At 42.5% G+C, this 9329-nt stretch overlaps 1 protein-coding gene across 1 annotated transcript; it reads left to right on the top strand.

Annotated features, from left to right (window-relative positions):
- The first annotated feature begins 6606 nt into the window (after positions 1-6606).
- Positions 6607-8505, top strand: LOC121614324 (G-protein coupled receptor 4-like). Its single transcript, XM_041948141.1, has 4 exons — positions 6607-6657; positions 6739-6885; positions 7659-7846; positions 7934-8505. Exons 1-4 carry the CDS (start codon positions 6607-6609, stop codon positions 8421-8423), a joined length of 876 nt encoding a protein of 291 aa, XP_041804075.1. The 3' UTR covers positions 8424-8505.
- Positions 8506-9329: the final 824 nt, after the last annotated feature.

The following is a 9329-nucleotide window of genomic DNA, read 5'->3' as shown; positions in this document are numbered from 1 at the left end:
GGAGGTCTTTATGGATGACTGAAACAGTTGGGTGGCGCCACTACCCTTCAGAGAACCAAGGCGCAAACTCCGTAACAATAGAGTACAAGCAGTCAAGCGCTTTTCAACGCCACGCCACACTCTTGGAAAGAAGCCAGACATGAAGGAACACATGGTTGCTTTCATGCAGAGGGTCTTTGAGGCAGGTCATGCTGAACCAGCCCCACCGCTTAGTGAGTGTCTGAGTGTTGGTTCTTGCCAATCTTTGGAGTTTATCATCCACGTAAACCAGGTCAGGTACGAGCAGTGTTTGACTCCAGTGCTAAGCAGGACGGCATCTCCCTTAATGACATCCTGTTGAGTAGCCCTGACCTGAATAATAAACTTGTGGGAGTTCTCACTCACTTCCGTAAGGAACCTGTTGCGGTGGCAGCGGATATAGAACAAATGTTCTACTGCTTCAATGTCTGCTAGGAACACCGCGATTTCTTACGTTTCCTCTGGTTCGAGGACAATGACCCTGCCAAAAAGATTGCAGAGTACCGCATGACCGTTCATGTATTTGGCAATAGCCCTTCTCCTGCTGTTGCCATATACGGCTTGAGAAGAGCTGCCATGCAAGGTCAGGACGAATATGGCACGGAGGCAAAACAATTTGTTGTAAGGAACTTTAATGTTGACGACGGACTTACCTCCTTCTCCACTGACGACGATGCCATCCAAGTCCTGAAAAAGACCAAAGAAATGTTAGCCGACTCAAACATCCGACTGCATAAGTTAGCCTCCAACCATAATGCAGTGATGGAAGCATTTCCATCTTTACCCTTGCAAAGAAGCTTAGGTCTCAACTGGCACCTTCAAACTGACAGCTTTACTTTCCTTGTGTCTAGAGAGGAGAAGCCATTTACCCGTAGGGGTATTCTCTCCACCGTCAACAGCATATTCGATCCGCTGGGGTTCTTGGCTCCAATAACAGTACAAGGCAAGGCAATAGTCAGAGAACTATGTGTTGAGCACTGTGAATGGGATGACCCAATACCTGCTGAAAAAGAGATACAGTGGAAGTCTTGGAAAGCACTTGAGCAACTCCACATACCAAGGCCATACCTACCTGTTTCCTTGCTCGCCACACAGCACAGGAAACTATGTGTTTTCTCTGTCCACAGTGGCCATCTCTGCAGTGGCCTACCTCAGAGCAGTTGACGATAAAGGGCACAGTCACGTAGGATTCTGTATGGGGAAATCCAAATTAACACCACCACCACCAGCTTTGTGCGGCCGTGCTCGCAGTCGAGCTAGCCAACATGTTAGTGGATGAACTAGATGTTGAAATCCACACAGTGAAGTTCTACACTGACTCCAGAGTGGTGCTGGGCTATATCTATAACACCAGCTGCAGATTCTACGTGTATGTCGCTAACAGAGTCGCACACATCAGGAAGTCCTCCCAGCCGGAACAGTGGCACTTTGTCAGCACGGACCACAATCCTGCAGACCATGGTACATGACCAGTACCAGCGGCGCTCTTTGGAGAGACAAATTGGTTTTCAGGACCCTCCTGGCTTAAAAAGGATGATGGAGCTACACTTGTTCAGCCAGAGTCCTTTGAGCTCATTGAACCAGACACAGATGCAGACGTACGTCCACTGATTGCCACCTTTGCTACAAAAGCCTCTAGGACACTGCTTGGTTCACACAGATTTGAACGCTTTTCCAGCGGGAAGATGCTTATACATGGAATAGCCAAGTTCCTTCAGAAAGTCAGATCCTGTTATAAAGCAGAAGGAGGTATTCCAAAATCAGACTGGCTTACGCAGGCAAGGATTGTAATTGTCAAGACTGTACAGCAAGAGGACTTTAAAGAGGAAATAAAGAGCCTGTCCAAAGGAGAGATTGTCTCAAAACACAGCCCTCTCAGAAAGCTTGATCCCATCCTGGATACTGATGGTGTGTTGAGAATTGGAGGCCGCATGTCATCGGCTGCAATCTCCTGGGAAGAGAAACATCCCATAATCATCCCTAAAAACAGCCACGTCGCTACCTTGTTGGTGCAGTATTACCACGAACAAGTCGCACACCAGGGTAGGCACATCACTGAAGGGGCAGTCAGGTCTCCCAGGCTGTGGATTCTGGGAGGAAAAAGACTTGCATCTAGCATCATACACAAATGTGTCACTTGCAGGAGGTTAAGAGGGAGCATGGAAAAACAAAAAATGTCCAACCGACCTGCTGATCATCTCACCCGAGCTCCTCCATTCACACAGGTTGGATTGGATGTATTTGGACCATGGAGCGTCTGTGCTCGACGCACTAGAGGAGGCCTCTCAGAAAGCAAGCGCTGGGCCGTCATGTTTTCCTGTTTTCCTCACAAGAGCGGTTCATATGGAGATAGTGGAGTCTCTGTCTACATCAAGCTTTATAAATGCGCTTAGAAGATTTACAGCCATCAGGGGTCCAGCAAAGCTCTTTCGTTCGGACTGAGGAACAAACTTTGTTGGCTCATGCAAAGAACTTGGCATATCACCAGAAAATGCAGAGCTTCAGTCTTACCTTAAAGAATGAGGCTGTTCTTGGAACTTCAATCTTCCACACTCTTCCCACATGGGCGGAGTGTGGGAGAGAATGATAGGGGTTGCTCGGTGCATTTTAGATGGCATGTTGCTCAAGGTGCGCTCCCCCAGTCTTTCTTATGAAGTTCTTGTCACGCTGATGGCGGAGGTCACTGCTATAATGAATGCACGGCCGATAGTTCCTGTGTCATCAGATCCAGACATGCGCACTGTACTCACTCCTGCTATGCTCTTAACACAAAAAAGTTGACTCTGTGTCTGCTCCTTCAGGAGACCTTGACCTTAAGGATCTCTACCAGAGTCAGTGGAAGCAAGTCCAGGGCCTTGCGGATTCATTCTGGAAATAGTGGTGTCAAGAGTACCTGGCGACACTCCAGCCAAGAAGGAAATGGCAAGCAGACCAACCTAGTCTGCAAATTGGTGATGTTGTTCTTCTAAAAGACAGTCAGGCCAACCAAATGAATGGCCTACCGGACTTGTAGTAAATACCTTTCCTTGTCAGGACAACAGGGTCTGTAAAGTGGAAGTGAGGGTTGTTAAAGGTGGCTCCCCCAGGGTGTATTCAAGACCTGCTTCGGAAGTAGTGCTGCTACTCAAAGGGTCATAGTGGTATAGCACATTATACCAGGCCGGGAGTGTGCTACCGCTTTAAGAGGAGGTTAATGTGCGATGTGTTTTTTGTCCATGTAGGCTTGCCGTAGTTCTTTTCCAGTGAGGATAGTTTGAAGCAAAGCTGTTGTTTTTCTGCTCCACATTTACTTTTCTCTGCTGAACCCTAAAGAGCACATGTCTGTAAGTAATAGTTACCTTTTCATGTTGAATTCGTCTGTTATAGTCTTCTGAAACAGTTCATAATTTGTTTGGAAAACTTAAAAACGGGAGCGATGCTAGGGCGTTTGCCGGTCTATGGTGTTTTCAATGTTAAGCTAGCATCAAGCTAATCGCCAGTTTACTGTAGTGACTACTCAATTGTATTTTTAGCATGTTTGTGTATATTTGTGTTGTGCATAATAATTAATGACTCAGCGTTTTTTGATGTAAATGAAAGAGTCAAATATATTTAAAACATTTTATTTTTATTTTTGTATTGCAGTTTCACAGTGCTTCTGACAGTAAACATCTGAAACTTACCTGCTGACTCCTGGATGTTTATTAAGGAACCTGTTTAATTGTCTGCCAAGCTAGAAATCAGCTCTACATCCTAGTAAGGGCAGAATACAAAGATACAAAAGAAAATCTGTCATGTGTGGGGAAGACGTTCTGACATTCTGCTTTCACAGATTTTAATTCTATTGTAGGTGCGCACTATAAGGCGCAACTAAAAGCCTTTAATTTTCTAGAAAAACCCACAGTGCACCTTATAATCCAATGCGCCTTTTATATGGATCAATATTGGTTAATTATGGCTATCGTAGTCAGGGGGTGTGGCCGAAGTAATAGCGGTATTCCACTCTCTGCGTGCCGTCATCCTTTTACTGGCGCGTGCAGTCAGCTGTCAACCTGAATAATAAAATGACTATTTCACTAAACAACGAAAAAATATGGATATATGCTAAATAATAGGCAATTAAAATATTAATCAAACGTGGATAATGTGATTTCTGCTGCTGTAAGCGCACGCGGTGTTTGTTTCAAAACGAACAAACTGATATAAAATACATTTTAAATAAATGCTCATTAATTATTTTCAGGAGCCGCATCAGAGGGATCTAATGCGGCTGATGCGATCTGATGCAGATCACCCCTGATCTAGTGGATGCATAATGCAACCCCAGACACCACAGTACGGTAGTTTCTGTCTATGCGCCTCATAATGCGGTGCGCCCTATATATGAAAAAAAGTTTTAAAATAGGCCATTCATTGAAGGTGCGCCTTATAACCCGGTGAAATATTCATATTTTTCCATTGTTCAGTGAAATAGCCATTTTATTATTCAGGTTGACAGCTGCCTGCACGCGCCAGTAAAAGGATGACGGCACGCAGAGAGTGGAATACCGCTGTTACTTCGGCCACGCCCCCTGACTACGATAGCCATAATTAACCAATATTGATCCATATAAAAGGTGCATTGGGTTATAAGGCGCACTGTCTGTTTTTGAGAAAATTAAAGGCTTTTAGTTGCGCCTCATAGTGCAGAAATACGGTAAATATTAAAATCAGATTCAGTCATGAACGGAGCCGCTGTCCATTGTTGTTGCTACCTGTCTGTGTAAATGAACGAGTGCATTAAATCGAGCGCACGTTTTAGTTTTTCGTGCACACGATATAGTTTTTTTTCTTCATGACATTTTAGGGGCTCCGTAGGGTTAGTACTGAAAGAGATTGTTCATTTAAAAATTTGCTACATTTTTGACAATAGATTAGTAAAATCAACTCAGGAAACTGTCACAGGCTGCACACCTCCAACTTTGAAAATAAGGGAAATTTTGCGCTGCCCCTCACATATGTTCATGTAAATATAATATATAAGGGAATATATAACAAAGTGTTATATATTCAACTATATAAACTGCACTTTTAATATCATAAAATTGCAGTCCTTAATAAGAACATGTTTTTTTTTTCTGAGAGAATTGCCATGTTTCCTTATTTTAAGAGTGTGTGGTCTAATTTAGGTCCCTAAGATTTTCATAGATCTCATTTTAAGTAATTTGATGCTAAAGTACCCTAACTTCTTTTACATTAACAAGGCTTAACTAGATTGCTTGAAATTAGTCTTTTTGATCTAATTCCAGGATTGTACGTGCTACAATGACAGTCGGACATCCTGACTTATTTTAAGGCATCTCATCAAGTAAAATACACTTACCGCGCTGGAAGCCAAATTTGCTTGTTTTAAGCGCAAGCATGTTTACATCTAGAAAGTTTGACGGGGCACTTTTTCACTTGCTATTACTTGGGACTAGTAGTAGAAAGGTATGTCATTCATGCAGAAGTTGGGCTGCAGGCTCTCGAAGGTGTAGTCAGACGTGTCCATGGAACAGCGGCCGCAGTAGCAGCTCAGAGCCACAGGGTAGCTGACGGTCGGGTCCACATCGGGTGGACAGTCAGGGAGCTCAAATGTCTTGTAGTGTATGTCATGCTGGTAAACGTTGCTGAAAGGTATCTTAATGACAGGGTCCTGGAGGGGAGCGAAAATAGCAAGATTTCTGAAGAGCAACACCAAAGCTGATTTGAACAATCACAGAATCAACCAGCCTTTGGACAAAAAGTCCAAAACAAATGTGTAAATAAAAATGTAATGAATAGGTCTGAGTGGTTCAGGGTCCCGCTGTTGTGCTTGCTGGCTCACTGTCATGACTAACCCTTGAGAACAGGGCTGTTCAGAACGGTCCAGAACGGTCATCAAAATTTAAAAAAAGCAGATATCTTTGGAAGTACAGTATATACTGCATTAGACCAATTTAATTGAATTTGATATTCCCACTCTTTCCTCAGATATGATGTTGACATGTAAGAAATATCAGCATCTGAGTAAGAATATGACTGACAGTGTGTGAAACATACTGAGCGCATGGACGAGTCATGATGACTGACAGTGTGTGAAACATACTGAGCGCATGGACGAGTCATGGGTTTTGCTGCAGAGCTGAGTGGTTGAAGAACTGTCAGTGCACAGTTTGATGCTTTGCTAAAAATAAAAAAAATGATTATCAGAGATAAGTCAAATAACTTCTTTAGAAGAGGATGTGTAGAACAGGAAGCTGTTGCGTGTGATCATGTACGATATGTACTGTGGACTATTTGGATGCAGAGACAACACATCAGACCTTGGTGAAGGCAAGCCATTCAGGTGGGGTCTTGCAGCTTTTAAAGGTATTTACTTTCCTTTATTCTAATGCAGAGATGATAAAAATTGCAAGCAGTCATGAAAATGAATGTTCATTAGTATTTAGATGAAAATATAAAACAGCAGTTTTTGATTTGATTTGTTGAGCATTCATACACTTTATTTATGTGAACTTTGGTGATGTCACTGAACAATGTTGAATAGATTTAAAAACTTGCTGCCTTTCCATGAACTGATCTCTTGAACAACATGTTTCAGAGGGAAGAATGGAACATTTCAACATGATCAACGCCTCACAGGACAACAACTCTGACCACATCACCAACGATCCCTGTGATTACAGAAACTTCACCGACGACCTCTGTTTTCACAGCAACATCACCGCTTTCTGTTATTACCACAACATCACCGACGACAACTGTGATTTCAGCCAAATGTTTGAAAATTTCAAAAAATTTGGATTTGCCGTGCAGGTGGTGATGTACATTACCATTTCTATCACCCTTTCTTTGACCATCTGGGCCATCTATGCTGTTTATCGTCAGGTCTGTACATTATGACTGAAATTTATAGTGTATATAAGCTGTGTCATGTGTCTGTCTTACAGTCTGTCTGTCTGTGAAGGATCTTGACCTGGCTTGGGGGCTTGGTGTCCATTATTAAAATTTACATGAAGTTGTTCGGAACCAAAATGCATTCAGTTTACATGTGATGGTCCATTCCAGCCTTCTTCTAAAATGTGAAAAATATAGAGAAATTGCACATGGTTGGTCTGGATTAGTTCAGTACAGTGTTTGCTCTATTGCACAGTAGATAAATACAGTACATATGTGTCAGTAGAACAAAAAAATATATACATAGGTGTATAAAGAACAACAAGAATGTAATATTGCACAAAGTTTTGCATGTATGTGATAGCAGGATGCTAAACAACAGTAGTGCAAAGAACAGTATGTGAGTGTGCCAGAGTTTCTTTTTTCACTTCAGGTTTGGTTTTAAATGCCAAATTTTATTTTTGTTGCTAAAATTTAAAGCTGCTGTTTTAGCCCCACACGTGTGCTTGGTCTGTCTTCAAGCAGGGAAAAAGTGGCAGCCTGGTCACAAACTTTAACCGTTGCACTGAAATGTGTCGCTGAATTCTGAACATTTGAGGCGGGAAATGATCAGTGCAACATCTTGATTGATGTGGTCAGCACTGCCCAGTTTGACTTTGAGTTTATTAAAAAAAAAAGTGTAAATACCTCTGACTGTAATTGCTGGTCAGAGCAAGAAGAACGTCTACGACTGCTTGTTTATTTTTCTCAATGTTTTCCTGCAGGTGCGAAACGATCATGTTGCTCCCATCTACATCATCAACCTCCTCATTTCCGACCTCATTCAGCTCTGCTGCACGATCATTTGGGTGGCACCAATTCAGGAACGGATGATATTTATAATCTTGCCTTATTCTTACAACTTTGGTGTGAGTGCCAGTGTTTGCTTCATGGTGTGTGTCGCCGTGGAAAGGTAGCTATCTGTCTCTGCAGTATATGTCCATTATATTACTGTATAATTCTGCACTTCCTTAAAGTCTGTGTCTATCTTGCATTACAGGTATTTGGTCGTCTCCCGCCCACTGTGGTACCGCTTCAGACGGACCATCAAGAGCTCTGTGGTGGTCTGTGTCGTGGTCTGGGTTCTTCCTCTTGTCTTTCTCCTCACTTTCCATTTCTGGGATTCCACAGCAATCGTCTCAGCGATTTTCCTCCTCATTCCCCTCCCAGTGTTCATATTCTGTCTGGGTGGGACCCTCAAAGCCCTGTCTGCCAGCACTGTCCCCTCTGATGAAAAGCGACGAATTCTGGGAATCTTGGTCCTGGTGCTGCTCATTTACACGCTGCTGTTCCTGCCCAGAATCATTTCCTTCCTTGCAGACACAAACAATTATAAATTTGACCGGCTGTCTCTTTTGTTTCTCCAGTTAAGTCCTCTGGCAGACTTAGTCCTGTATGTTTTCCTGAGGAAGGGGGCCATAGACAAGCTTCTGGCCGCTGTGTGTTGTTGCAGAACGGATAGTAATGATACCAACAAACCAGCAGTTTGAACGATGCCAACATTTACACAGTCAGCTTCATGCAGGCAGAGAAAGAGGGAGAGAGAGAGAGAAAGGGGAGGAAACAGAGACAAACAGGAAGGACAGAGATGAGACAGGATCTCCACTAAGACACCGAACTGTAGATGAAAGGAAGCTCTGACTCTGCTGTGGGAGTTCTGGCTGCAGGGAAATGTTCTGGTTTAACAAATGGAAATATTTTTTAGCTGTAAGTCGATGTCAGTCATTATGATCCTTTAATCACAGAAGCAAACCAGATATTATTTGTTGATTAGCTGAGCTCATTATAGCCGCCACGGCATCTTTATTTCTAAGTCTTTTGTTGTTTCTGGTCTCTCATACACATTTTAATTTAGCTGTTCCCTGATGTATGTCTATTCAAAACTGGATTGTTTTGTTTTTTCATGAAGCTTTGTACAAATCAGAAACAAAACAACATGCTGTTTTTGTTTAGCCTTATTTAATGTACTTTTTATATTTGCTGTTTTGGTGATCGGTGTGTAGCAATATGGATAAAATCATATGTCACATGTAATTTTTTAGGGATTTTCTGCACAGTCAATTAAAAATCTGTATCTAGACAAAAATATAAAAGTGTGCCTTTGACCAACTCACTGAATTAAACCTGATAAATTAAGGTCCAACAGATATTCTATTGTGTAGACCTCGACGATGCAGGAAGGGATAAAAAAATCATCCCTGCAATCATGCTGGGGAACCACATGAGACAAAGATACAAAAGAAAATCTGTCATATGTGGGGAAGACGTTCTATGACGTTCTGCTTTCACAGACTTTAGTTCTATTTTAGGTGCGCACTATAAGGCGCAACTAAAAGCCTTTAATTTTCTCAAAAAACGACAGTGCGCGTTATAATCCGATGCGCCTTTTATATGGA

The sequence above is a fragment of the Chelmon rostratus genome, chromosome 11, assembly GCF_017976325.1.
Source record: "Chelmon rostratus isolate fCheRos1 chromosome 11, fCheRos1.pri, whole genome shotgun sequence".
NCBI classification, from domain to species: domain Eukaryota; kingdom Metazoa; phylum Chordata; class Actinopteri; order Chaetodontiformes; family Chaetodontidae; genus Chelmon; species Chelmon rostratus.
The sequence above is the reverse complement of the archived record's forward strand: the minus strand, read 5'-3'. Positions and strand labels throughout refer to the sequence as shown.